At 57.0% G+C, this 27,790-nt stretch overlaps 2 protein-coding genes across 3 annotated transcripts; one reads left to right on the top strand and one right to left on the bottom strand.

Annotated features, from left to right (window-relative positions):
- Positions 1–521: 521 nt before the first annotated feature.
- Positions 522–22,968, top strand: ASIC3 (acid sensing ion channel subunit 3). The gene is made up of 11 exons (XM_032234659.1): positions 522–1,149; positions 16,232–16,382; positions 17,874–18,001; positions 18,120–18,270; positions 19,039–19,095; positions 19,528–19,681; positions 20,102–20,193; positions 21,687–21,766; positions 22,033–22,104; positions 22,451–22,494; positions 22,668–22,968. Exons 1-11 carry the CDS (start codon positions 589–591, stop codon positions 22,747–22,749), a joined length of 1,572 nt encoding a protein of 523 aa, XP_032090550.1. The 5' UTR covers positions 522–588; the 3' UTR covers positions 22,750–22,968.
- Positions 22,969–23,197: 229 nt separating this feature from the next.
- On the bottom strand, positions 23,198–27,609 carry CDK5 (cyclin dependent kinase 5). 2 transcript variants are annotated; one of them, XM_032238222.1, is made up of 13 exons: positions 27,471–27,609; positions 27,236–27,324; positions 26,914–26,981; positions 26,420–26,480; positions 25,741–25,956; positions 25,574–25,630; positions 25,394–25,489; positions 24,647–24,721; positions 24,160–24,256; positions 23,983–24,052; positions 23,811–23,871; positions 23,622–23,702; positions 23,198–23,483 (listed from the first exon to the last, which is right to left on the bottom strand). In XM_032238222.1, exons 1-13 carry the CDS (start codon positions 27,601–27,603, stop codon positions 23,397–23,399), a joined length of 1,191 nt encoding a protein of 396 aa, XP_032094113.1. In that variant the 5' UTR covers positions 27,604–27,609; the 3' UTR covers positions 23,198–23,396. The 2 variants fall into 2 exon arrangements, with proteins under 2 accessions (XP_032094113.1, XP_032094114.1); XM_032238223.1 differs by lacking the exon at positions 25,741–25,956 and having other exon boundaries at positions 27,471–27,608.
- Between the last annotated feature and the right edge of the window lie 181 nt (positions 27,610–27,790).

Here is a 27,790-nt window from a genome sequence, read left to right as displayed (position 1 = left end):
CTTCCCCAGCCCCCGCCCCCCAGCCTCCACTCCGACGCCCGACGCTGCCGGTGCTTAGGACCCAGGAGGTGGTGGGGGTTCGCTGGGAGGAGGGAGGGCTGGATGGCTGCGGGGAGGGGGGGGCTGAAGGGGGCCGGGAAATCAGCGGCGGCCCCCTCCCCACCCCTCGGAAAGACAAGGGAGGCAGCGAGCGAGCGGCTGGAGCAGGCAGGCGTGGAGGGCCGTGGGCTTCCCCGGGCGAGCTGCTGCCTGCTCGCCTCCACGCTTGCCCGCAGCTCTGCTCTTCTGCGCAGCCGGCGGGGTGGGCTGCTCCTCCAAAGCTTCTCGGGGGTCGCTTGGCCCGGCCGGGGGTGGGGTGGGGGTAGCCCCCCTCCTCAGCCCCCTCCTCCAAGGCGGGCTCGGGGGGGGTGTCGTGGGATGGGGAGAGAGGAGCCGGCGGGCCGGGAAGCATGGGCGTGGGGCGGGGGAAGGCTGGCAGGTTGAGTCGGGGGGCGTCCGGGGGAGGAGGAGGAGGAGGAGGAGGAGGGGGCGGCCGCTGAGAGGAGGAGGAGGAGGAGGGGTGCGCCCCCTCCCCGGGAGAGCCGCGTGATGTACGGGGAGCGGCCCTGCAGCCCCCTGCGTGGGGAGCGCCGGGCGTCCAGCCTCCAGATGTTCGCCGGGACGTCCTCCCTGCACGGGGTGAGCCACATCTGCGCGGCCGGCTCGCTGTCCCTGCGCCGGGCGGTGTGGGCGCTGTTCTTCGTGGGCTCGCTGGCCCTGCTGGGGCTGGTGTGCGCGGAGCGCGTGGGCTACTTCTTCACCTTCCCGCGGGTGACGGCCGTGGACGAGGTGGCGGCGCCCAACCTCACCTTCCCGGCCGTCACGCTCTGCAACCTCAACGCCTTCCGCCTCTCCCAAATCACGCGCAACGACCTCTACCACGCGGGGCAGCTGCTGGCCCTGCTGGACGGCCGCGCCGAGGTCCGCGGAGCCCCCTGGGCCGACCCGGAGACCCTGGCCGCCCTGCGGGACAAGGCCGACTTCAGGGGCTTCAAGGCGCGGCCCTTCGACATGGCCGAGTTCTACAACCGGACGGGCCACGACCTGCGCGAGATGATCTGGCACTGCCGCTTTCGCGGGGTCGCCTGCAGCGCCCGCAACTTCACCCTGGTGAGTGGCAGCCTGGGAGGGGGCTGGATGGGCGGGGGTCCCGGGGCTGGAATTTGGGGTGGGGGGCTGCGGGGAAAGGTCTCCCAGGCCGACCCCCCCCTTTCTCGGCTTGGACAGTCCTTGCAGTCCTCTAATTAAGAGCCCCAATTTAGGTCACTAAGCGAGACATTGGAAAGTGTTGATGAATCCTCCTTGCCCCGTTGGTGAAGGGAATCTGGGCAGCTTTTCAACCAATCGCAGGTCGTTAAATGAAGCGCCCCCTTGACTTTGCTTGTGGGGGGGGGGGAATGATGGGTAGTGGTGCCATGGCTGGAACCATAAATCCTGGTGCAACCCCCCCCCCATCCCACATGCTGGACAGTCCTTGTGGTCCTCAACCTACGACCCCAAATTTTGGTCCCTAAGCGAGACCTTGGGAAATGTTAATGAATTGCTGTGCCCTCTCAGTGAAGGGGGAACCTGGGTGGCCATTCAATCAGCTGCAAGGTCGTTAAGTGAGGCGGGCTTCTCCATCCCCTCAGAAGGGGAATTGCGTGCCCCCCCCTCAGGCAGTGGAATCGGAAACAGCAGCAGAGCATCTGAATTTTTTGATCGCAGGACTCCCGGGGGGGGGGGGGGGATGCTGCAACAGTCATAAGGGTGAGACATGATGGGGGGGGCGTCATAACTTCAGTCGATAAGCGAGCGGTCTTAAGTCAAGAACTATTTGCATTTGTCTCTGGGCTGCTCAGGGGAGGGGTTTCTTCGGTGGAGGTGCAGAATTATGGGCCAGATGGGGGTCACCAAGAGGGAGAAATGGGGAGAATTGAGGGAGGAGCCTGGAGGAAGGAGGGCGCCTCCCTCCCCCAATTCTGGCACCTTCCTGGAAGGGCAGCCTCTCCCTCCTGTGGTCCTGCCAGGCCACGAGTGGGAGGGGGGAGGAGCCCAGAAGCCTCTGCGAGGTCAGCAGGAAGGAGGAGAGGGGGGCTGGAAGCCCCCTCCTCCCCAAAGGAAGGACCCCATTCTCCCTGAGAAGGATTGGAAGCGGGGGTCTGCTTAAGCCTTGGACCCCCACTTTTCCCAGCCAAGAAGAGAGGGGGCAGCAGCCCCCGCCACCCTCGGGCCTCATCAGTGAGCACAAGACCCTTCACAAATCCCAAAGGGGGGTTCTTCACTTCCTGTGCCCCTCCCCCAAATCTTTTTCTCCCCACTGCTCAGCCTTTTCAGCCTCCCCTTCGGCCCCTGGCCCAGGACTCTCCCCCCCCCACCTGTCCAAAGGTTCCTGGGTGTGAGCCACCCACCCCCACCTGTCCAAAGCTCATCGGCTCAGCCACTCAGCCAGACCTAACCGCCGGGCACTGCGCTGGATTCTTAGGGCTGCCCTGCATATTTGAGGAGGGTCCCTCTGAGATAGGCGCCGAGTCAGATCACGGGCTTTGAGGGTGGGTTTTGGGGGGCTCCTTCTGCTGGTAGGAAATAGCCAGCCCCTCCCCGTCCCCTCCGGCACCTGGGGGTGCCACGAATGACGGTTTTTTTCCCCTTTTTTGGTAATGTCTTGCTCCCTTTTGTGAGTCTCTGCCCAAATGGGGAAGGGGCTGATTGCCCAGGCGTGAGCCGAGGGGGGTGGGGGTATCCCACTTTGGAAGCTGTGGAGGGCAAGCTGGAAGTGGGGGCTCCTCTGGAAGAGGTGGGGCGTCTCCCCCTCCCTTCAAACCCCACCGTGCTGCTTCTCCGCACAGCTCCAATCAGTCGGAGGACTGGGCTGGAGGGGATGGGGTATATCGTACGGACGAACCTCCAGGCTCAGGAACAGTCTACCCCTCTTTAGCAGGGGATGCTTCGTGCGGCACCGGAGTGGGTTGGGCACTACACCCATCACCCCTTGCCAACGGGAATCCTGGACAGATGGCATTCCTGCAGGCGTGAACCTGGCGGGATCTTTTGGAGCATCTCTTGAGTTCCCATTCCGGCATTGCTGGAAGATTCTTCCCGGCCTCCTTGGAATCCCCCCCCCCACTTTGGCACCCGCTCCAGTCACTCTTCTTGGGTTGTCTGTTGCCATGGCGATCTTCCCATCTTCGGAGGCAGCGGAGCCGGTTGCCATGGCAGCCTCTCTCGGGTGGGGAAGGGCCTTCCTGCTTCCCCCCCCCCCGGCTTTTAATCCTCTGAGGTTTTTAAGAGGAGGCTGGATGGACAGGCACTTCGCTGAAATGGTATTGCAAGGGGCTGGACTAGATGACCTCCAAGGTTCCCTTCCAGGCTCGATTCTGATCTTGATCCTGGCCCACTGGGGATGGGAGCATCCTCTCCACAACTGCAGCTTCCTTTCCCTGAATGCCTGCAGGGTTAGATTGCTCTCTTCCGCTGGGTTGCCCCTCCCTCCTCGTCCTCCTCTCTCCATCTCCTCCTCATCCTCCTCCTCCATCCTTCGTGGCCAGAGCTCCTTTAGTTCTGGCCAGCCATTCACAGTCATCAACCCACCCACCCCCGTAAGGTCCCACCCTCGCTTCCTTGCCCTGGGCCTCCCCTCCCTTCTTCGCAAGGGCCTCCTTCCCTGCCTGCCCTAAAAGTGGAGCCGCTTGGTCAGCCCTCCAAACTCCTCCCATTGAAGGTTGGGGGGGGGTCTCTGGGGACTCAGGGGGACCCCAAGCGAGGGCTTCTCGGGGGGCCTCAGCCCCATTGCTGTAGAACAGAACCGGAGGGCAGCAACACTCCACGCAGGAGAGCCGTGGAGGCGTCCTTGTGGCTGGAGAAGGGTCCTTGTGGGTGAACCGTGGCCGGTGGCATCTGAGGGTCGTGGTGCCCATCCACCGCGATTCCAGTGCCGCCTCTTGGCTGTGCAGTCCTGGAATGGCGCCTGGGCGCTCCGTTGTCAGAGAGAGAGAGAGGGAACCCTGTGGAGTGGGGTTTTTTCTAAGCCTTGGCAGCCTTTCAGGCGCTGGAGGTCTTCAAAGGCGCCAGGGCAGTGGTGAAATCTATTTTTTTTTTACTACAGGTCCTGTGGGCGTGGCTTGGTGGGTGTGGCTTGGTGGGGTCATGTGACTATGTAGTCATGTAACTAGGGGATCAAGACAGAAACTCACTTTAACAATGTCCTGCTGGAGCAGGGTTGGACTAGATGACCTCCAGGTCCCTCCCAGCCCTGGGTTATCCTCAGAAGCTGCGCCTAGTGCCAGGTTTGTAGTCCTTCCTTCCTCTCCTTTTTCTCTCTCTCTCCCTCCCTTTCTTTATTCTTTCTTTCTTTTCTCCTTTCTTTCTTTCCCTCTCTCTCTCTCTTTCTCAGCGCCCCCCCCCCCAGCCCCCTGTTTTTGGCCTCACAGGCTTCAGGGAAGCCTGCTGGGAGCAAAAATGGACCCCTCATCCCACCCCCTCTTTTCTGGAGAACCAGTAAGAAAAATGCTCAAAAGGTTTTTAAAAAGAAAAAGTTCCGAAGCTCAGGTGCGATCTGCGGATTGTCCGAACGGGTTTTGTTAAAAAACTTTTTTTGAGTATTTTTTGCTACCGGTTCTGCGAACCGGTAGCATATTTTACTTCCCCTGATCTGCCACAATCGTTCTGGCTCCGTGGGCCGGTGGGGAGGGAGGGGATGGGTCCGGGGTGAGCTCGCGCACATACGCAGCTCCGTTTCTCACCCAAATGCAGCTGGGTACGTGCCTCGCCTGCCGCTTCTGCGGCCTGTGGATCATGGGCTGTGGATCATGGGCTGTGGACCAAGCCATGCCACGCCCACCAAGCCACACCCACAGAACCGGTAGTAAAAAAAAATTGAATACCGCCACTGATGGGAGATGGGAGAAGGTTGCTGATTGACAGGGAGGATGGAGGGGACCTTCGGTATCTCTAGTGGATCCTGTACATGAGAACACGAAGCATGAAATAATTCCACTCCTGCAGCGCAGCAGCAGCCAGGCAAAAGGTTGGGCCAACTCCGATTGCCTGATGGTTTACGGAGGAGATGGTGCTAAAACACCCCCCCCCCAACTGATGCCTCTTTGTCACTTCACACACACCTCTGGGACTCAGGTGTCAGTCTGGCTGCTTCCTCATCAGTCTGGCAAATCCAGTTCACCCCCACAAGGAGGCCGAGGCAGGGCGGGAGGCAGCCGGGTGCTCCGATGTGTACCCTTGTGTGTCGTCCTCACTGCTGCATGCAGAACTCTGGGCGGGGATTCCTTGAGGTCTAGTGTCATGCCCTAGGGTGAAAGAGAGAGATGGGAGGGAGGGAGAAAGAGAGAGGGAGAAAGAAAGATGGGAGGGAGAAAGAGAGAGAGAGAGAAGGAGAGATGGGAGGGGTAGAGGGAGAGAGGGAGAGAGAGAGAGATGGGAGGGGTAGGGGAGAGAGAGGATGGAGAAAGAGAGGGAGAAAGAAAGATGGGAGGGAGAAAGAGAGAGAGAGAGAAGGAGAGATGGGAGGGGTAGAGGGAGAGAGGGAGAGAGAGAGATGGGAGGGGTAGGGGGAGAGAGAGAGGAGGGAGAGAGAGATGAGAGAGATGAGAGAGAGAAAGATGGGAGGGAGGGAGAAAGAGAGAGAGAAAGAGAGATGAGAGGGAGAGAAAGAAACGGGTGGGAAGGGTAGAGGGACAGAGGGAGAGAGAGTTACCTGTTTCCCATAGAAAAGAAAACACCTGGAGTGAGTGGTGTTGAGTTGGCCACACCTACCCAGATTTTGTGGCTCCTGATGTTTTGCTTTCTGTGGGAAACGGGTCCAAATGGCTCGTTGAGTGTTTAGGGTTGCCGACCCCTGGCCTAGCCGTTGAAAAAGTCTCTCTCGAGTAGCTGAGGAAGGTTGAATAAGCTGCATTTCCTCAGCTGAACGTGGGAAACATTCTCCCAGGCAGAGCTGTAGCTGGGCCAGGCCCTTCCCTGGGCAAATAAGACCTGCTCTCTTCCATACGTCTCTTCCGTGCCCAGCAGTGTCTGGCGTGGACATGCTGTGCCCTCCCGCAGGGCCTGGGCTGGGAACCGCCAAATATTTCCTCCCCAGCTGCGGGGTGACCCGGTTGTCCACACCGTCCCTTTGCCCAGGCCTTGGTGGAACGCCGACCCACAACAGGCCGGCGATGGTCCAACCTCCGATCTGCATTTGCGGCAGAGAGAAGCCGGCTGGCCTGGCCTGGCCGTTTCTGATCTTCCAACCATGGAGTGCTGCCCTCCTGCCATCGGCTGGCATATCGTCCTCCGGGCTTTGTGCGGAGGTTGCGTGGACCCTGGCTAGCCTCTTCTGGGAGCTGGTGGGAAGGGGTTCTGCCCAATGCCCTGGGCCTCCGGAGCTTCAGGGTACATGAGGGTGAAGGTGAGGGATGCGTCAGTACCGGCTACACCAGGGAACTTTCTGCCCCAGGTGGCTAAACCGCTTTGGTGTTGCACACAAGTACAGCCAGATCGCCGCGCTGGCTGAGGAAATCTTAGATGCCTAGCTGCAATGGGCTGTGCCAACACCAAGGGTCCCCCAAGCATCCTAGAGTACCTTCTCCGTACATGGCCCCGTCTCCTTGGTCCGATGAGCAGCCCAAATGAGATGGATGCTTGGAGAACCGGGCAGCAGCGGGGACTCCTGGCCTAGCAGAACCCCCCTTGCCAGCACTGGTGGGGCAGAGGAGGTGACTGCTCGGTCAGAAAAGGGGAGCAGAGGTCTCCCACGAATTTCAACGCACCCCACTCCCTTGAGTTCAAGCAGTACTGCACAGTGCTCACCACTATGCCAGACAGACACAGGCTTTGAGGGAGGAGCGGCTTCCCAGCCAGGGGACTACCGGCATCCTTTAGTGCGCCTTGCTGCTTACCTCCTTTCGTTGCTCCCACCTGACAAGGGAGGTGTCATGATCCAGCCCCTCCCTCCAGGACTGGCATCGCCTGACTCCAGGTTTGACACACGATCCTCCTGGCGCAGCGGAGAGAAGTGACAGCATCCCAGCAGCACAAAGCAAACCAAGACGAGGGCGATGGAGGCTCGGGATAGCGAAGCAGCCCCCAACATTGTGGCTTTTGCCAGCCGATGTTCCTTGCATGGCATTGGCCACGTCTTCTTGGTGGGGCCGCTCACTCCACGCCGCGCTGCCTGGGCAGCGGCTGTCCTGGCCGCCCTGGGGGTAGTTTTGTATCAGGTGGGCGAACGGGTTCAGTATTACGCAGAGTACGATCACGTCACTGCGCTGGATGAAGGAAAGAGCCAGCGGCTCACCTTCCCGGCCGTCTCGTTCTGCAACGTCAACCGTATCCGGAGGTCCAGGCTGACCCCCAACGACCTGCACTGGGTGGGTCGGGAGCTGCTGGGCTTGGAGCTGTCCGACTACCCGGCGTACGGCCGAGCCTTGGGCTGGCTTGACCCAGACGCCTTCCGGACCTTCCCCAGCAGGAGTTTCAGCCTTCACGAATTCGTGGACTGGACCAGCCACAACTTGGAGGACATGCTGCTAGACTGCCGCTTTGGGAACCAGCCCTGTGATGCCAAGAACTTCAGCCCCGTGAGTGCCCCTCGCTCCTGCTCCAGGGCCATCCCTTGGCTGCAATGCCACCCCAGCCTCTTGTTCTGAGTGCCAGGCGACTGGAGCTGCTATGCCCCTCTTCAGCCATGGGGAGTCAGCCCCTGGCACGCTGCCAGGACCAAAAGTCCACCGCAAGAGTCTGGGAGAGCCAGCGGCCCCCTCCTCTCCCCATGGCAGAAAAGCTAGAATTCCTAACTTGGAAAGTGCCCTCCCCTTGGTAGCAGAGATGGGGGTGGGCGGGCTAAGCCCCCTGGCCCTGGGCTCCACACCTGACCGTCAAGGGGGGAATGGAGGGGGAGGGAATTGTAGATCCAGATGCCCAGAGACATGGAGTGGCACAGGTAGTGAGGAATTGCTGGGTGCTTCCCTGGTGCCCCAGTGAAGCTCAGCGCCCCAAACTCTTTCCCAGCCCTCTTTTTTCCTCCAAATGCTGGGCAAAGGTGGCCACAAGGGGGTCTCCATGGGTGCTAAGAAACAGCGTCGGGGCTGGCTGGTGGCGGCAGCCATCGCCCGCCCTGTTCCTCCTCTTTCCTCCCAAAGGACACTCAGTTTACACCCGGGCACTACGTCGGCTACATCAGCCGTATCTGGAGGAGGCTTATGCCAAGTCAGCACAATCTGATCCGGCCGGCAGAGAGGCTGACAGGGAGGAGGGGGTTGGCACAGTTCAATATCACATCACTGCCTCCATTTGGGGGGCTGGGTAAGAAGGAACCCTGAGGCCATCTAGCCCAGCCCTTCCGTGTCTCCTTAATCTACCCAGCCTGGGTTTTTCTGCACAGGTAGTGCAGAATGCCCACTGGTCAGAAATACCTGGTGCCTTGCCTGAGTCTACTCGCCAGGTGCCCCCCTTCCCACCCTCCTTCCCCACACTAAGAAGGGAAGCTCTAATTCAGGTTTTGTAGCAAACGTCCGTCTGCCTCTGCAGAAACGAGGAGGCCGGACCCCGTGTTGAATCCACAGGAGTATCTCAAAGAACAATTGTGCAAGTGCAGGGACATCCGGGGAAGGAATGGCGAGCAGAAGCGAAGTGAAGCGGTGGAAGGAAGACTCGGCAAGTGGACAGAGTTCCTCTCCGGACAAGGAGAGCGTAAAGATTGCCACAAGCACTCCAGACAGTGGCTCCTCACAAGGGGGTTCAAAGACAGTGATCGCTGGTGGGCTTAAAGCTCTGAGAGACAGGAGATCTTTCTGCTCAAAGCTTCTGTCACACCCCCGTCAGAGCCTGAATCTGCGGACAAAGACGGGGCCGGCTTTGTTGGCTTCAGAGGAAAATGGGGAGGGACAGGCCGAATCAGGCCAGGGCCTTTCAGGATTGGGACGGCTTGTAGACAGGGAAGGATGACCAAGAGAGGCTAAGCGGGGAACACGAGAGACAGAGCTCAGGCGAGGAGCAAGGACCACCCGCTCCTGATCCAAGAGCACAGAGAGTGGAGAGAAGGCGAGAACAGTGCCGGCTGACCCGTGTGTGTGTGTGTGTGTGTGTGTGTGTGTGTGTGTGTCTATGATCATTTTGCTCTGGTATTTGCCAGAAACGTGGGAGTGTTTGGGGAAATTTGTTATTTATTATTACTTATAAAGCCCTACATGGTATTGGACCTGGGTACTTGAGAGACCGCCTTCTGCCGATTACCTCCCACAGACCCATTCGATCCCACAGATTAGGCCTCCTCCGTATTCCATCTGCCAGCCAATGTCGGCTGGCGACTACTTGGAGGAGGGCCTTCTCTGTGGCTGCTCCGGCCCTTTGGAACGAGCTCCCCGTGGAGATTCGTACCCTCTCCACCCTTCAGGCCTTCCGGACGGCCGTGAAGACCTGGCTGTCCCAGCAAGCCTGGGGTTGAGTTCCCCCCCCTACTCGAATTTGCTGTGTCTGTTGTGCTTTTAAATTGTTCGTATTGTCTGTTTGTCTTTGTCTTACTTTTTGTAATTTCCCCTCCCTTGGCTTTGTTCAGCCACCCTGAGTCCCTTCGGGGAATAGGGCGGCCTACAAATTGAATACACTCCAAACTCCAAATTTGGAGCAATAAAAAAACGGTTTGAACTGCCAGCTGCCTGTGTGGCCTCTGTGCTGTGTCCGGGGTCATCACAGCTTCTCGGTTTATGGATGCCAGTTCACATACTTCCCTTTTCTAAATGGTTTTTTTAAATTGCTTCTTAAGGGCTTCTTCAACAATCAGCAATCTTTGGCTCAAGGCAGTGAGTTTCCTTTGAGTCTTCACAAAATAAGTTTCAAAACAGACCTTTCAACCCTCTTTTGGAAGAAACAGCCAATAAGAGTTTTTTCAAGCTTATATAGTTTTTTCAAGTTTTTATAGTTAAATAGTGTGTGTGTGTGTGTGTGTGTGTGTGTGCATGCATGCGTGCTGATAAATAAATAAAGGGAGACTATAAATATGCATGAACAGTGAGGCACTTGGGTGTCACACATTCTAATACAAATAGCACTAATAAAATTAATCATAATTATTACATTCAATAAACTCATATATTTCTAGCAATAATATACATTTATACTAGATTACAATCCATCATCATTCAATTATTCCATGTTGTATCTTGTGATTACTTTTATTAAAGTGTATATGCTGATATTCCCTCTACTCTTGTTTCTATCGCTTATTCTAGCTTTTGATCACATCACATTTTGTTAAAAAAAGCTATTTGTCTATCCTAACTTCTAATCATGTCATCCACCTAAAAGGGAAAAAGGGGGAGAAGGGAGAGAGAGAGAGAAAAGGGAGAGCAAATCAAAAGAACAAACAGGAGGATCATCCATCCGTCATCTACAGCCCGCTTCAGTATTTTAATGCGATGCTTTTAGAAGAAAGAGAGAAAGAAGGAAAAGCAAATCAGAACAATAAAAAAAAGAGAAATCATCCATCCATCTTCTCTTGCCCGCTTCAATACTTTGATTGCTTTGCCTTTTCTACTGACTTTCCTCCCCAATTCCTCTCTTAGATCTTTATCTCCAACTTCATCTGCTTCTTGACTCTTCAGTCTAAGCTCTTCTCCCTCCTCTGCCCAGTTCCTGAGTTTTCTCCTCCGCCTCCCCGTCTCCCTTTCAAATGGACCTTCCAACTCTCTTGATACCTTCCCCCCCCCCCCCCGATTTAATTCATCAGTCACTGTTATTTCCATTGCTATCTTTCTCTTTGAATTCTTCATCCTTCGTGTCTACTGAGGACTCCTCCCTTGCTTGAGTGGTTGGCCTTCACTCATCACCCCTTGAATAGTTTTTTTAGAGCCAAGGTGGCGCAGTGGTTAAATGCAGCACTGCAGGCTACTGCTAGATCAGCAGTTCAGCGGTTCAAATCTCACCGGCTCAGGGTTGACTCAGCCTTCCATCCTTCCGAGGTGGGTAAAATGAGGACCCAGATTGTTGGGGGCAATAGGCTGACTCTCTGTAAACCGCTTAGAGAGGGCTGAAAGCCCTATGAAGCGGTATATAAGTCTAACTGCTATTGCTATTGCTATTGCTATTTTCCCTCCCCCCCCCCCATAATCTCCTTGAATCCTTTCTCCATGACGTCCTTTGTATTTTGAAAAAAGTATGTCCATCCCCTGCAAAGTTCCACTCATTTCTCCTTATAAAATATCTTACTTTGTTTTAGGAGATTCAACTTTCGTGCAACTGTCCAAAAAGTATTTACTCAGTCCTTAAATTCCCCTTCAGGGGGTGTATCTTCAGTTCCCCTTAGATAGTCCCAGGGGTCGTCAAAAGCCTCTTTCCATCCCTTTTACATGATCTTGCATGGCGTTCAGGTGTCCCCTTTAATTAAACAGTTTCTTCCCCATTTTTATATTTTGGGGTCTCCCCTAATCATGAAATGGCTAACAAAATTCCAATATATATATATTCAAATCCCAGTAAGGGTATGGCTAGCTGATGAGAGCTAAATAGTTTGAAATAGAGCTATACTAGTCCCCCTTTATTTATTTATCAGCACAAATGCAACACACACAAACACACACACACAGTTTTTTGTATAGGTGTAGTTTTCCCTTTCGTCAGTAGGTGGCACTCTCCACTTAAATTTCCGCCTTGCTGCTGTTTGCTTATAAAACAATGATAAATGATAAATGCCAATAAGAGTTTTGATTGGGGAAAATCGCAACATTTGGACGAAGAGTCCACGAATGGATCCGAAATAAGATTTTGCAAATTTAACCGTCCCAATCGTTTGTCATCATCCTCTTTTAACCACCCCATAATCCTTTGCTTTGGGGTGGAGCCTGGGCAGCTGAATGGAGCTGTTTATTGGCCAGATGCCCTTCCTGTTGCCCATGCGGAGTTTTCTTCTGCGCCCAGGGAGGAAAATATCTTAACCGTCACAATCTTTCCCTGTGGGAAAATGCTTTTTTATTATTTAAAAAAAAATCTCTTAAAAACAGAATAAAAGGAGACTTTGAAGGTCGGACATTGGAGGAAATTGGGAATCCAAGGAATTCCATCTTACACTTAGAGGAGACGGAAGTTGACGCTGGACTCGCAGAATGAAGTAAAGCATTTAAACGTGGGACATATCGAAGGGTATTTTTTGAACCCTGGATTGGAAAGTTAATTTTAACCGCGTCAGCCTCTATCGATGGGTTAAAACATGGATTTAAAGATTATTCTCATACAAGAATCAAAGACGCCACGCTGGACCCACAAAAGAAATCAACGGGTGTCTTAATGAATAAAAGGAATGCACAAATACAGACTAAGATTTAGATGATTTCCCGATATTGGATTTAGGAAAGAGGATTATAGCAGTAAAAGAATTTGCAGGGCAGGGCTGAGGATTACGTCCAGTTTCTAGCAGACAAAGTTGCTCGGTTTCGGTCGGACTTGGACTCTGATTCCGCAGATCCAGCCGAGGCACAGGGGGAAAATCTGGTAGGCCATCGCTGGGTTGAGTTTCAAGCTGCTGCCCCTGAGGACGTGGACAAGGCCATGAGAGCTGTGAGTGCCTCCACATGTGTACTGGACCCGTGCCCCTCCTGGCTGGTTGCTAACAGCAGGGAGGTGACACGGGGCTGGATCCAGGCGGTTGTTACCGCCTCCCTTCAGGAGGGGGTTTTCCCCCCGCTCTTAAGGCGGCGGTGGTGAGACCCCTCCTGAAGAAACCATCTTTGGATCCAGCCGTTCTTAACAACTATCGTCCAGTCTCCAACCTCCCCTTTGTGGGGAAGGTTGTTGAGAAGGTGGTGGCCTTTCAGCTCCAGCGGTCCTTGGAGGAAGCTAGTTATCTTGAAGTCTGGCTTCAGGCCTGGCTACAGCACAGAAACCGCTTTGGTCGCATTGACCGATGACCTCTGGAGAGCCAGGGACGGAGGCCACGCCTCCATCCTGGTTCTCCTTGACCTCTCGGCGGCTTTCGATACCATCGACCATGGTATCCTTCTGCGACGACTGCGGGAGGTGGGGGTGGGAGGCACTGTTTTGCGGTGGTTCTCCTCCTACCTCTCGGACAGGTCGCAGTCGGTGTTAGTTGGGGGGCAGAGATCGAACCATAGGCCCCTAACACATGGGGTGCCGCAGGGTTCGGTCTTGTCCCCCCTACTATTTAACATATACATGAAACCGCTGGGCGAGATCATTCGGCGGCACGGGATAAAATACCACCAGTATGCGGACGATACCCAGTTGTATCTGTCCGCCCCGTGCCAACTCAATGAAGCGGTGGACGTGATGAACCAGGGCCTTGAAGCTGTTAGGGACTGGATGAGGGCTAACAAGCTTGTGCTCAACCCAGATAAGACCGAGTGGCTGTTGTGTCCCACTAATTCGGCAAGTATTCCATCCCTCAGGCTGGGGGGGGGTCAAATATTACGCCCCTCAGACAGGGTCCGCAACTTGGGAGTCCTCCTGGACCCACAGCTGACTTTCGAACACCATTTGTCAGCTGTGACCAGGGGGGCATTTGCCCAGGTTCGCCTGGTGCACCAGTTGCGCCCCTACCTGAACCAGGAGGCCCTCACAACAGTCACTCATGCCCTTGTGACCTCTAGGCTGGAGTACTGCAATGTGCTCTACATGGGGCTGCCCTTGAGGAGTATTCGGCGACTTCAGCTAGTCCAGAATGCGGCCGCGCGAGCGATTGTGGGTGCACCTTGCTTCACCCACGTAACACCTATCCTCTGCGAGCTGCACTGGCTACCTGTCGATCTCCGGGTACGCTTCAAGGTGCTACTTGTCACCTACAAAGCCCTTCATGGTAGTGGATCTGGGTACTTGAGAGACCGCCTACTGCCAATTACCTCCACCCGACCAATTAGATCCCATAGATTAGGCCTCCTCCGAGTTCCATCTGCTGGTCAATGTCGACTGGCAACTACGCGGAGGAGAGCCTTCTCGGTGGCAGCTCCGACCCTATGGAACGATCTCCCCATGGAGATTCGTACCCTCACCACCCTCCAGACCTTCCGCACAGCCCTTAAAATCTGGCTATCCCGTCAGGCCTGGGGTTAAAGACTGTAACCCACCCGAATAGTATGAATGTTGTGCTTTTAATGATGTACTGTCCTATGTGTTAATTGTTTGTTTCCCCCCCTTTTCGAGTTGTAAGCCGCCCTGAGTCCCCCCAGGGAAAAGGGCGGCATATAAATAAATTACTCAATTACTCAATTGGTCAGAGGGGACGAAGGGGAAAAAAAGGAAAGAAGTCAAGTTTTAGGGCATGATTTGAAGAGAGGAAAGATCAGGGTTGTTAAAAGTAAAAGGAAGGAATAGAAAGTTGGCTTATTTGGTCAAAGTTAAAAGAGAGATGCCGTTATCTCTGGTCACTCGTAATGGACTTTTGCTGACACAAGGAAGGCTTAAGGTTTTGTTTATAGATAAAGGATGAGATTTTGGGGGGGGTCATTTTTTTGTATTTGAAGAGAAAGTGATTAGTTTCTAAAATATTTTTCTAGTTATGATGAAGGGGAAGGTCGTTTCTATACATATTTTGTTCCTTTTCTTATGATATTCTTATTTTTTTCTGTTTTATCCTTTCCTGCTCTTCCTATTTTTTGTATTCTTTTAAAATTTGTATTAGGATTTGTCTTTTTAATTGTACATTTTAATAAATTGGTGTGTTGTTGTTGTTTTTTAAAAAGGTAAACCTTTGTGCAAACTTTCTGCCCCAAATCTTCCCTGGGCAGTGACCTATGAGGCCCCTTTCTTATCTTTGCTGCCTGGGGCCTGGAGGGCAGGAATTGGGCTTTACAAAGGGGTCTTTTAACAGTTTTCACACTTACGACTCATGGGATCGAAATTCAGCTGCTCGGCAACTGATTCACCATTACGACGGCTGCTGGTGTTGTGCGACCTTCCAACAAGCCAAGTCAAGGGGGAAGCCAAGTTCTCTAAAACCACTGTGTGACCAACAGAACAATGGCTGGGATTCGCTTAACAGCAGTGGAAAGGTCATAAAACAGAGCAGAGGTCACTTAAGAACCGTCTCGCTTAGCGGCAGAAATGTGGGGCGCAATCGTGCTGGTGGGCTGGGGATTAAAGGGTGGCTCTTTGTCCTTGTGGGTGTTCATGGGCTGACTTCAACTGGCGGAAGGGTCCAGTCAGTGGGGAGTGGGCTTTGGGAGGGGGTGAACTGGGGGAGGAGGCTAAAATAATGTAAATAAATAAGATAGATGGTCTGTCCAGGGCCCCCAGCAGAGGAGCAGTGCTGGCCAGGGGGCTCCGGCGGCTTCAGAGTTTGGAAAACCAAAGGAACAAGACCTGTGAGGAGGGGGCAGGAGGGCCCCCCCCCCCCAGCTCCACCGGGTTCCCCCAGGCAGGCAGCCTCGGTTGCAGAGATGGCCGATATCTATCTATCTATCTATCTCTCTCTCTCTCTCTCTCTCTCTCTCTCTCTCTCTCTCTCTCTCTCTCTCTCTCTCCATCTTTCTCTTTCCACCTCTTTCTCTCTATCTCTGTGTCCATCTCTTTCTCTTTTCTTTCTCTTTCTCTTTCTCTTTCTCTCTTCCTCACTCTCCATCTCTCTCTCCCTCCTTCTCTCTCCATCTCTCTATCTTTCCATCTTTTTCTCTCCATTTCTCTCCCCATCTCTCTCTCTCTCCATCTCTCTCTCCCTCCTATTCTCTCCATCTCTCTATCTCTGTGCCCATCTCTCTTTCTCTCTTCCTCACTCTCCATCTCTCTCTCCCTCCTTCCCTCCCTCTCTTTGTAACTCTCTTGCCCTCTCCATCTCTCTCTCCCTCCTTCATCTCTCTATTTTTCCATCTTTTTCTCTCCATTTCTCTCCCCATCTCTCTCTCTCTATCTTTCTCTTTCCACCTCTTTCTCTCCCTCTATCTGTGTCCATCTCCCTCTCTTTCCATTTCTCTCTTCCTCACTCTCCATCTTTTTCTCTCCATCTCTCCCTTTTTCTCTCTCTCCCTCTCCATCTTTCTCTTTCCACCTCTTTCTCTCCATCTCTCTCCATCCCTCTCTTCATCTCTTTCCATTTATCTCTTTCTCTCTTCCTCACTTTCCATCTTTTTCTCACTTCACCTTTGTCTCTCTCTCCATCTCTCTCTCCTACAGACACACCTGCACACGCCCAGTGCCAGTGCCAGTGCCAGTGCACTGCCATTCTTCCCCCTCCATGGGTCTGTCTCTCACTCTTCCCCCCCCCTTTTCCCCCCTGCAGACCTTCACCCGTCTGGGAAAATGCTACACGTTCAACTCTGGTGCCACCAGCTACCAGCTACTCACCACGGTGAAAGGAGGGACGGGAAACGGCCTGGAACTCATGCTGAACATCCAACAGGATGAGTACCTGCCCGTCTGGGGGGACACAGGTGAGTCTCCGGACTCCCCCCTCCCTCCCTCCCGAGAACCTTGTGACCCTGTGGGCCACAGCTCCCCCCCCCCTCCAAGAAGGGCAGCCCAGAGGCTCCATTTTGCCTGTTGAGGGGGGGGGAGTTTCATCCCAGGGGAGGGGGGCGAGGGCTGGTCTGCCCATGGAGGGGAGTCTTCGCTGCTCAATACACAGCAGTCAGGTAGTGGTGGTGGGGGTCTCCAGGGGGGATGGTGGGCCAGCAGCCTCCTCCCTGGCCTGGGAGGGAGAAAGGGCATCGTTAGTCGGGGCCAAGTGGACCCAGGACAGGAGCCTCTACAAGCAGGGCCCAGGAGCCCCTGTGGCAATGGGGAAGGGTCTCCCTCTTGACCAAGGAGAGACCCCTCCCCTCCCTCTCTGTGCCTTGTGGCAGACGAGATCTCCTACAAAAGCAGCATGAAGTTGCGAATCCACAGTCAGAACCAATGTCAGGGTTCCAAATAGTATCCGAAAATGAATCAGAGTCCGAGGCAAAGGATTCATCAAAGCTCCAATTGATGAAGGGAGCCACGTTGGCCCATCTGGGAAAACCCGAATCTGAAAGCTTCCCGGTTTTCCCCACCCGGTTGAAAGTTGCCCCCACCCCCACAAGCCCATCATCCCATGGTCCAATCTCCCACTGCCATGCTGGCAGCTTCCACCCATCCAGTTCCGGTCAGGTGCAGAGACAAAGGATAATGACTTTGGCTTCCCAGAAAGAATGTTGTTATGGCTACATAGCATCTAACTCCGTACAATCCCCCCTCCCATTTCCCCCACCATAGAAAACTGCGTGGTGGAATGGTAGAAAGGGGGTGGGGGGGGGCTGGGATCCAGAAGAAAGCGGCGGCCCTGACAACCAGTTTGACTCGCTAAGTTTGCCACCGAGATGAAAGTGGATTATGCGGAAGAGGCTCCACTGGCTGGACGCATCAGAGAAACCGGCGGATGTTTTCATAAATAAGAGGAAGAAATACAAACACAGACCGAGAGTCTGATGGGGGTGATTTCCCTATATTGCAGGGGTGTCAAACTCAGGGCCCCTGATGTGGTCGGATCCGGCCTGCGTGGCCAGCCCAGAAAATGTAAGGTCACTTTGACCCAGTCTACCCAGTCAGAAGAGGACACATGCCAGCAGTTTGGGGAGTGGCGTCAACCTGGCCAGGCCCACCGTTGGCCACACCCACCCAGTCAGCCTCGCCCGCCAAGGCCAACCCCAGCCCTGACGCCCCCCTGATTGAAATTGAGCTCCCCCCCCCCCGCCCTGCTCTTTTGGATCTAGGAAATGGGCTTCTGAAAGCATCGAAACATGTTGTGAGAAGGGAGGAGGAAGAAAAAGGGAAGGAAGTGAAGTTTTAGGACATTCTTGGAAGAGAGAAGATTGTTCAAAGGAAAAGGAAGGGATATAAAGTCGGCTTATTTGGTCGAGGTTAAAAGAGAGATGCTGTTCTCTCTCCCTCTCTGTGCCTTGCAGACGAGACCTCCTACGAAGCCGGCGTGAAGGTGCAAATCCACAGCCAGAGTGAGCCGCCTGCCATCGACCAGCTGGGCTTCGGAGTAGCCCCCGGCTTCCAGACTTTCGTGGCCTGCCAGGAGCAGAGGGTAGCCCACGGAGGGACACGGGGTGGTGGAGGTGGGGGTGCCCCCTTCCTGCCCTCCCCATTCCCTGAATCTGGGGACCGGATCCTGGGCTGACCCGTCACCCTGCCTTTTGCCTCAGCTCTTCCACCTGCCGGCCCCCTGGGGGGACTGCCAGGCTAACCCCGCAGAGTCGGCCTTCTTCCCCAACTACAGCACCGCCGCCTGCCGGATCGACTGCGAGACACGCTACCTGGCGGAGAATTGCAACTGCCGTATGGTGCATATGCCAGGTCAGGGTGGGGCAGGGGAAGGGAGGGAGGGCTGAGCCGAGCCCCTTCTCCGGGCCGAATCAGAATCGAACTGGAAGGGACCTCGGAGGTCTTCTAGTCCTGCCCCCTGCTCGAGCGGGAGACCCTGAGAAATGATAGAATAAGGGAAGGGACCTTGGAGGTCATCTAGTCCAACCCTTGCTCAAGCGGGAGACCCTTGACTCTTCCAGACAAATGGTTGTTCAGTCGATGGAGCACCCAAAACTTCTGGTGGCCAGCTGTTCCACTGGTTAATCGTCCTCCCTGTTAGGAAGTGTCTCCTTGATTCCAGGTGGCTTCTCTCCTGAATTAGTTTCCACCCATTGCTTCTGGTCCTGCCTTTGGGTGCTTTGGAGAAGAGTTTGACTCCCCATTCTTTGGGGCAGCCCCCCAAATATTGGAAGATGCCATCATCATGCCACCCTTAGTCCTCCCCACCCTCATCATTAAATTAGACACGGCCGAACCCTGCAACTCCTCTTCCTCCCTTTGAGCCTTTGGGACCTTCAGCCCCTCCGTTGCCCTTCTCTGCACTTTTTCCAAAGCCTCTTTTCTGGGACCCGAATTGGACGCAGGGTCCCAGGGGTGGCCTTAGGCCTAAGGCCTTACACAGCGGGCTTTTCCCCGATTTGGGCTCCATGCCTCCGTTTATGCGACCGAGGATCTGTGTTCGCTTGTTCGGCCCATGGCAGGCAGTTCAGGGGATCAAGAGTTAGGACTCCGGCTGAACTGTCCTCTTCACCACGACAGGCAACGCCAACGTCTGCACCCCGGAGCAGTACAAGGAATGCGCGGATCCCGCCCTGGGTGAGCAGGGACCAGGGGTGGGTTGCTCCCGGTGTTGCTGCCGCTGCGGTGGGCACAAAAATTTCATGCAGCAAGATCGCTTCGTTTGTGCGCACACCAGATGTGCGCATTTGCACAAAAAGAAGTCTGTGCAAAACGTTAAAAAGGGGGGGAAATTAAATTTGTGCAATGACAATTTTCCTGCGCGTGCACAGAACCAAAAATCAAGATGGCGGCCCTGTAGGAGAACCGGTTTGGGGTGGGGGGTGGCCAGCCTCAGTTGCTGCCGGTTCCAGCAACCCAGGCCGCCAAATCACTGCTGGTTCGGGTGAACCGGTCCAAACCGCTAGGGACCCACCTCTGGCTGGGACCCTCCCGGGATTGGGGGGGTTTGTGTGGGGAGGGTGCTTGTGAGCAACTCCGCCCCCTCTCACCCCCCCCCCTTTTCTCCAGACTTCCTGGTGGAGAAGGACAACGGCTTCTGCTCCTGCCAGACGCCCTGCGAGGCCGTGCGCTACAGCAAGGAGCTCTCGGTGGTCAAGATCCCCAGCAAGGCCTCCGCCAAATACCTGGCCAAGAAGTACAACCGGAGCGAGCAGTACATCATGTGAGCCGCCCCTGCCCTGCCCGGCTCCGGGCATCCCTCCCTCTCTCCTGCCGTGGGCGGGTGGGGCCACTGGGAAGCCCACAACCCCCAGGCTGCAGCCCAGGACCCCACAGGGAACCAACCATGCGGAAGCAGGTGGCGGAAGTGGCGGACAAGGAAGTGCACCTACGCGTCCTCCCGTCCATGGGCCTTGGCACAGCTGCACACATGTACCCGCCATTCTCACCAATGCCCACCGATCGCACAAGGGCAGTGGCACACACCTGCCTACCACTTGCGGGAACCCGTCCCCTCCCCCCTCCCATGCCAGTCCGCAAAGGGCTCCAGTGCAGAAGGGCAACCTCAAAGGGATCCCAGGGGTGCCCACTGCCCACTCCCTGGTCCAAAGCCATGGGTGACCTTCTGCCCTCCGGTTGCCAGGGAGAACCTGCTGGTGCTGGACATCTTCTTTGAGGCCCTGAATTATGAGACCATCGAGCAGAAGAAGGCCTACGAGGTGGCCGGCCTGCTGGGTGAGTGGCCGAGGATGGGGGAATTGGGGGAGGGGGAGATGGAGAGCCGCCACCCTCCGGCTTTGGGGGCAGGGTGGATCTTCCACCTGGGGCTGGTTGGGAAGGGCAACAGAGCCCTCTGGGCTGCCCTGCGGGACCCTCTGGCCAGAGGCACGGATGGAGAGGGAGAGAAAGAGAGAGAGAGATGGATGGATGAGATAAATGGAGGGAGGGAGGGAGATAGATGATAGATAGATAGACAGATAGACAGACAGACAGACAGACAGACATGGATGGATGGACGGACGGATGGACGGACGGACGGACGGACAGATGAAGGGAGGACCTTCAGGGCAGACTGAGGAAGCTGTCCGTGGATCCGCAGCTCCCTCAAACCAGAGCTGCAGAGCAGATACATGTACTACGGGAGGACTGACACTGTTCCCCAGTGGGGTCATGAGAGGAAAGAGCTCAGAGAGCACGAAGGACCCCACAACTCTCCTCCCCCTTCTCCACTTCCACACTTCACTGCTTGCACTGACGATGTTCCCTAGTGGGGTTATGAAACGTCTCCAAGGAAACCACCAAGTGTTAATGGTTCCAAACAGCGTCCGAAAGTAAATCAGAGTCCGAGGCAAAGGATTCCTCAAAGTTCCAATTTATGAAGAGAGCCCTGTTGGCCCATCTGGGAAAACCCGAATCTGAAGGCTTCCCGGTTTCCCCCACCCAGTTGAAAGTTCAAGATCTTGCCCCTCCACACCCACAAGTCCATGCCATGTTCCTATCTCCCACTGCCATGCTGGCAGTTCCACCCCTCCAGTGCCGGCCAGGTGCAGAGGTGCAGAGACAAAGGATGACCTTGGCTTTCTAGAAAGAATGTTGTTATGGCTACTTAGCATCTAACTCCGTACAATCCCTCCCTCCCATTTCCCCACCATAGAAAAGGCATAGTAGGATGATAGAAAGTGGGGCAGGCCTGAGACCAAGACTCAGAGACCACCAAGGACCACCTAACCCCAAGCTTTCCAAGCCTGCTCAATAATGTATGTGGAGACCGGTGGTCAGAGTCCCAGGAACCTCTGCCAAGGGGGGGGAGGAGTGGGCTGCTTTCACCCGGCAAAAATCTGCCCCCCCCTCTTCACCTCTAATTCAGCAATGGGGTGATGCACTTTGACCCAGGGCAGCCTGGGGAAATTGACGTCTGGGCTCTGCGTCAATGACGTCCTGGGCTTGAGACCGGCATTTGAATCAGGGGCTGTGGTGGCACAGCAGTTCGAAAACAGAATTGCAGGCCAACTCTGCCCACTGCCAGGAGTTCGATCCTCACTGCATCAAGGCTGACTCGGCCTTTCGTCCTGCCGAGGAAAGCCGCTGGCTGTGTAAGCCACTTAGAGGGCCACAAAGCAGGATGTATATATAAGGGCTGGAGGGCTGTGAAATGGCCGCCCGTCGGCAGGCGGGCAACTCCGGGAGGTGCCCAGGAGGCTCTGATGGTGCCCGCTTTGCCTTTCCAGGGGACATTGGGGGCCAGATGGGTTTGTTCATCGGTGCCAGCCTGCTGACCATCCTGGAGATTTTCGATTACCTGTATGAGGTGAGTGGCACCGGCAGAGGGGAGGAGTCGCTTGGCGTGAATTTCTTCGAGCAGGGAGCTGTTCCTCACGCCCCACCAAAGCGGACGGGGGAAGGGCAGGATCAGGCTGGGGAGGCCAGACGGAGGTGCCAAGCGCCCTCTTGTTCTGCCCCCTTCTTCTTTCTCCCCACTCGCCTGCAAAACCTTCGGCACCCTGAGCCTGGCACCGTTTCTCCCCCCCCCCCTTCCCTCGACTGCTATGCCAGCCCTTCTCCTCTTGCGAGCAGGTGCTCCGGGACAAACTTTCCAGCTACTACCAGGGCAGGAAGGAAGCCCACCGCAGCAATGGCGACAACCTGGTAGGGACCCCCTCCCCCTCCCCGCTTCCAGCCGGAAGCACAACCCCCCCCCCTCCCTCCAAATGGGTGATTCTGAAAACCAGCTTGAGACACAACTGGGGGGGGGGGTTCCCTTGGCCCCGGCAGCGACTGGACGGTTTGGAGGGGGGGGGCCGTTGCGTTGGTGGGGTTCTTCCCGGAACACCCTCGATGCCCCCTCCCGCTTTTCAGCGCTGGTGCCCACCTGCCAGGGGTCTCACCTCATTGCCGTTTCTCCATCCCTGCCCCCTTTCTCTCTCCCCCTCCCCTGATTTCACCCCATCGCTGCCCCCCACCCCGCTTCCATTTGGCATCTCATCTGCGCCAGGAGTATGTGGATCTCCCCTGCGGCCAGCTGCCCCCTCCGCCCAGGTAGCGGTCTGCTCCCACCCACCCATGCACACGTCTCGGGTGGGCTCCCTCTCCCCCTCCTCAACCTCGGATCGCCTGCCCCGGATGGGGAGAGGGAGGCGGGGAGGGGCGGGCCACAGCCGGGGAGAGCGGCACGACACCCACCCACTGCCCCTCTTTCTCCCCGCCCACAGAGCGCCCGCCATCCGCTGCGGAGCCACTCGGACAGCATCGTGGGATACCCCACGGGTGGGCTACCTCGTCACGCCACTCTAGGCAGCTTCGAGGAGTTCGCCTGCTGAAGAGACCCCCGCCCCTCCCACGAGGACGGATCCCTGGCCGGCTCCAGGACAGACAACTCCGGGGGAAGGGGGGCAGGACGCCCCTCCAGGGAACTTTGCGCTTCGGGGGCATGGTGGCGAGTGGGAGCCATGGAAGACGGGACTGCGGGGCTCCTCAGACGGCCCCCTCCCCAAAATCTATGTCTATCTGTCATTAAAGGACCTTCTTGGGAACATGTGATGGTTGTCCGACTTTGGCAGGGTGGGAGAAATGGGGAGTGGGTTTCCTCTAGGAACAGAGGCCCCCGTGGGAAGTGAACCCCGTGGGAGTCCTTGCCCGCCCACCCCTTGTTGGCGTCTGCAATTGAGTGGGGGGGGGTGGAGAGCGAGAGGAAACCCACCCACCCCTTTCCAGGCAGGCGACGAAAAGAGCAGAGGAGGGGAAAGGAATAAAGCAGCATTTTATAGAATTCACAGCTATTCACATCAAAGGGGGATGAGAAGTTCTTGATCCCGGCTGCTTCTCCCCCCTCCCCCCCCCGAAGGTTTTGGCCTCCCGTGGCTGCTCTGGGAGAAAGGGAGGAGGGAGGGAATGCGCCACGTGGCCCCCACCCCTCCGCAGCCCTCCTCCGCCACGGAGCGTCAAGGGAGGGAGAAGTCGGTGAAGTACGGATGCTGTAGGGCGTCTTCGGCCGAAATCCGGTGCACGGGGTTGCATTTCAACAGGTTCTGCCAAGGCAAAGAGGGAAGGAGAGCAGGGACCCTCGAAAGAGCCCACCAGGAACGGGGAGATCCCCTCCGCCACCCTGGCCAGAACGGGGAGGGGGGGACGCGACGGAGGGAGGGGCGGGGTTGCTGGGAACTCACCTGTAGCAGGTCCCGTCCCGTCGTGCTCAGCTTCGGCACCACGTTAACCAGGGAAGTGGTGGCAGGATACATGGGGTAGGGCTGAGAAGGAGCAGGTGAGGTGAGTGGGGGGCTTTCGGGCCCACCTGGAAGCCACCCCCACACGCACATCCCAAACCGGCCCTTTGGTGCGGAGGGCCACCCCCTCACCTTGTAATCGGGGAGTTTGGTCATGCCAGGCCACTGCTCTTCGGTGGGGGTCCCCAGCAGCGTGGAAGAGTCAAGGATTGGGGGGAGTGTTTGCTTGTCCTCCCCCCCGGGACCTCGCTCCCAACACGGCCATTTCCCCCTCCTCTCCCCCCCCCCCCAGCAGCAAGGATATCGGAAGATGCGCTTCAGTTGGTCGTCCACATCGTTGCCCGGGAAGAGGGGCCGCCCCGCGTTTGCCAGCTCTGGAGAGGGAGGGGGAGAGTCAGACCTCCCCAAATGGGCCCCTCCCCATCCTTGCTTCCCAAATGGATTCCCCCCCCCCCCGGTCCCTCCACCAGCTCGGCCTCACCAGCAAAAATGCAGCCGGCCGACCACATGTCGATGGATGTGGAGTAGAGTTTGGCCCCAAAGAGGACGTCGGGGGGGCGATACCAGAGGGTCACCACCTATGGGGAGAGACCCCCTCCCCAATCAATCGGAGGGAGGTCAAGGTCAGGGAGCGGAAGACCCCGCCCCCTTTCCTCCCAAATGGGGGAGAGAGAACAGAGCCTCCCGAACAATCCTGCCCAGAAGGGAAGGTATATGGTCTCCTACTTGAGCAGGGGGTTGGGCTGGATGACCTCCAAGGTCCCTTCCAACTCTGTGATTCTGTTATATTCTGTCAAATGCCCCCCCCCCAATCCTGGAACAAACCATTCCCCCCTGTAACTCCTGGCAGGAGGGAGGACCCTCCTGGGGGGGGGGGATGCCTGCGGGGAAGACTTCCTTCTTGGGGGGTGCAAGAGTACCACTGGGGGGGGGGAGACCCTCCCTTCTCTGCCAAGGGCTTTGCTCACCTCTGCCGAATAACAGCGCACTGGGATGCCAAAGGCCCTGGCCAGCCCAAAATCTGCCAGCTTCAGCTCCCCATTCTGCCCCCAAGAGAAAAAAATCAGTTAGGAGGGGGGGAAATGCAGGAACCCCCTTCCGGCTCCCCATTGGGGGGAGGAGTGACCCCCTCCCCAAATGCCCAGCGATTCGGCTGAGTGGGAGAAGCCTTGACACAAGGATGGATTTGGTCCATGGATTTGGGAGGTTCCCGCCAGGAAGAGGGTCTCCCTTCCCAAATTGGACAGTGTGGGGGGGGGGAGCCCCAGGGGTTCGTTACTGGCTTCGCATGTGCAGTTGCCTTTAAATTGTTCTGCGCATGGGCAGTTCATTTGAAAAGGACTAAAAACCACGGCAGCCATGCCAGCAGCGACCAGGGAAGCAGTTCAGGGGCGTGGCCAGCCTGTGTCACTGCCGGTTCTGCCACCCAGGCCAACAGACCACTACCGGCTGACCTGAACCGGTGCGAATCGGTAGCAACCCAGGGAGAGGTTGGGAGGGGGGGATGGGACCTCCAGATTTTGGTGCCAATTCTGCCCCATACACACTGGCACCCACCAGAGGGAGCCTTCCTGGCACGAGTGGCAATCTTTGCCCAAATGCCAGCCGTCCAGTGGCCACAGGGATCCCCTCAAGGCAATTCCAGGGGGGTGGAACGGCAGTGCCCACCCCTCAACCGAATCCTGGGGGCGGGAGGACTAAAAGACCAAACTCACCCGGTTGATGAGGAGGTTCTGGGGCTTGAGGTCCCGGTGCAGGACGTTGCGGCTGTGGCAGAAGCCGAGGCCCTTCAGCAGCTGGTACATGAAGGACTGGGCGGGAGGGGAGGCAGAGTCGCCGTCAGTCCCACCAAAGCCCCCCGCCAGTCCCAAACACTGGCCGTCCCTCCGTCTTACCTTCACAATCTCCGAGTCCAAATCGCCGTTGCAGCTGTCGAAATACTTCTTCAGGTCCTGCAACGGGGGGGGGGGGGGGGGGGCAGGATCAGCGGAGGGGGGGGGAATCCAGCCCCTTCCCCCCTCCTTCCATTCCAAGTAGAGGGGTGGAATTTAGGGGTGCTCACAAGTGGGGACCAGGAAAAGGGAGCTGGGCCGGTTGGGGTTGCGTCCGTTCGCAGGGAAACGAAAGTCCTCGAGTTACGACAGGGACCGTTGAACATGCCAAGGGTGTTGAAAAAAATGAGGACCATTAGGACCATCAGGGCGTCCCCGTGAGCAAAACTCACGGCCACCCGGTTCATATAACGACGGTCGCCGGGGAGCGATTCCACTTCAGTAACCGTCAGAGGCGGAGGAAGCCCGATTCGCTTAACAACCGGGTCCCTGAGTTTGATCCACCATGGGAATTCGCTTAACAACAGCGGCAAGAAAGGGCATAAAGGGGTGAAACCTACTTCGCAAATGTCTCACTTAGCGACAGAAATATCACGATCGTAAGTCGAGGACTGACCGTTCTGTTTAGCGGCAATCAACACTGTCCGCTCAACCCTCCCACAAACACAAGAAGGCAGCCTCCCCCTTTCCTCCCAGCCCCTTTGGGGTGGGTCAGCCTTGTGGGTGGGGGTGCAGGGCAGTGGGGAGAGGGACGGGGCACTGGGGAAGGTGGGGCGCTGGCTGTGGAGGGTGGGGGGGGGGCTCTTTCATCTCCGTGAGGGCCCAGACCCCCAATCGGAGGAGGTTCGCATCCGAGGCAGAAGGAAGATTGGGGGGGGGGGTTGTTTCCTCTTACGCCCATCGCCTTACTTGGTCGCAGAATTCGAAAACCAACGTCAGCTTCTTGTCGCTGTGCAGGACATCATGCAAGCTGGAAGGAGAGAGGGGGGTAGTCTGGGTGGGGGGGCCATTGCCAGCACCCCCTCCCCCACTGAACACGAGACTTCCACAAAGCAGTGGGGCTGAAAACACGGGACCCCGAGAAAATAGTGGGTCCCAGGCCCTCCCAGGGGAGTGGAGTCCTGCTTGGATGCTCCCTCTGCCCGCCTCCCCACCAGCCCTTTGAAGCCCACCCCTCTCAAAGGGTCACTTTGCCCGCTGCCCAGCGGGTGGGATAGAAGGTCCAAGTGGCAAGACCCCCACCCACCCTCCCACCCGCCAGGCTCTGTTTCTGACTGTGGGGCGGGTGTGGGGGGGCTCAGAGAGCAGCTCCACCCCCTTGGTCGTCCCGGGGCCTGATCCTGCTAGGCCGGGCCTTCTCCCCAATGGGGGGCCGCCTTGAAGCCCCCTCCCAGGAAACTCACCGCACAATGTTCTTGTGTTTGAGCTCCTTCAGAAGGCAGATCTCCCGCAGCGCCGAGCTGGGGACGCCCTAAAATACAGCGGGGCGGGGGGGGGATGCTTCAGAGTGCAACCCCCCCCTCCTCGTTAAAGGACAAGACCCCCACCCACCCAAGACTCTCGGGGATGCAGGAGACGGCGGGGGGGGGGGGGAGACGCGGCCATCCTGCACAGCCGTCAATGCACCAGCCGTGGGAGAGGCGGGAGTGGAGGCGAGCCCCCCACACACACACGCAGGGAAGCAGAAGCAGCCCCCCCCACTTCGCCCCCCACCCCACGGCTTGCCTCGTCGTCGTCGTCCAGCCGCACCCGCTTCAGCGCCACGATCTCGTGGGTCTCCCGGTTCTTGGCTTTGAAGACGGTCCCGTAGGTGCCTAGGAGGGGGAAGCGTCGCTCAGGGACCCCCGAAGACCCCTCCCCTCCCTCCTGTCCTCCTCGCCCGGTGGGGAGAGGTCTCCGTCCCCTGGGACTGGGACTCCCCCTCCCGACCTCCCCACCCTCCCTCCCGGGGGCCGCCCACCCTCTCCGATCTTCTCCAGCTTCTCGTATTTCTGCATCGCTCGCTCCCACGCCAGGGATGCCGCGCGAGCCCAGCCCGACCCTCCCTCCTTCCCCGGCGCACTTCCCCAGATCGGGACTGCAACTCCCGGCATGCCTCACTCGGGGAGGGGGGGGCGGAGCCGCCGAGCCGGCCTCCTTGGGGAAAAACTACGGCTTCCGGCAGGCACCGCGCCCAGGCTGGGCTTCGAGCCGCAGCACGAGGGTCCCCGCGCAAAACTCATAGAAGCAGGGCTGGAAGGGATCTCGGAGGTCATCTAGTCCAACCCTCTGCTCAAGGAA

Source organism: Thamnophis elegans, chromosome Z (assembly GCF_009769535.1).
Source record: "Thamnophis elegans isolate rThaEle1 chromosome Z, rThaEle1.pri, whole genome shotgun sequence".
NCBI lineage: Eukaryota > Metazoa > Chordata > Lepidosauria > Squamata > Colubridae > Thamnophis > Thamnophis elegans.
Note: the sequence above shows the minus strand (reverse complement) of the source record. Positions and strands in the feature narration are given on the sequence as shown.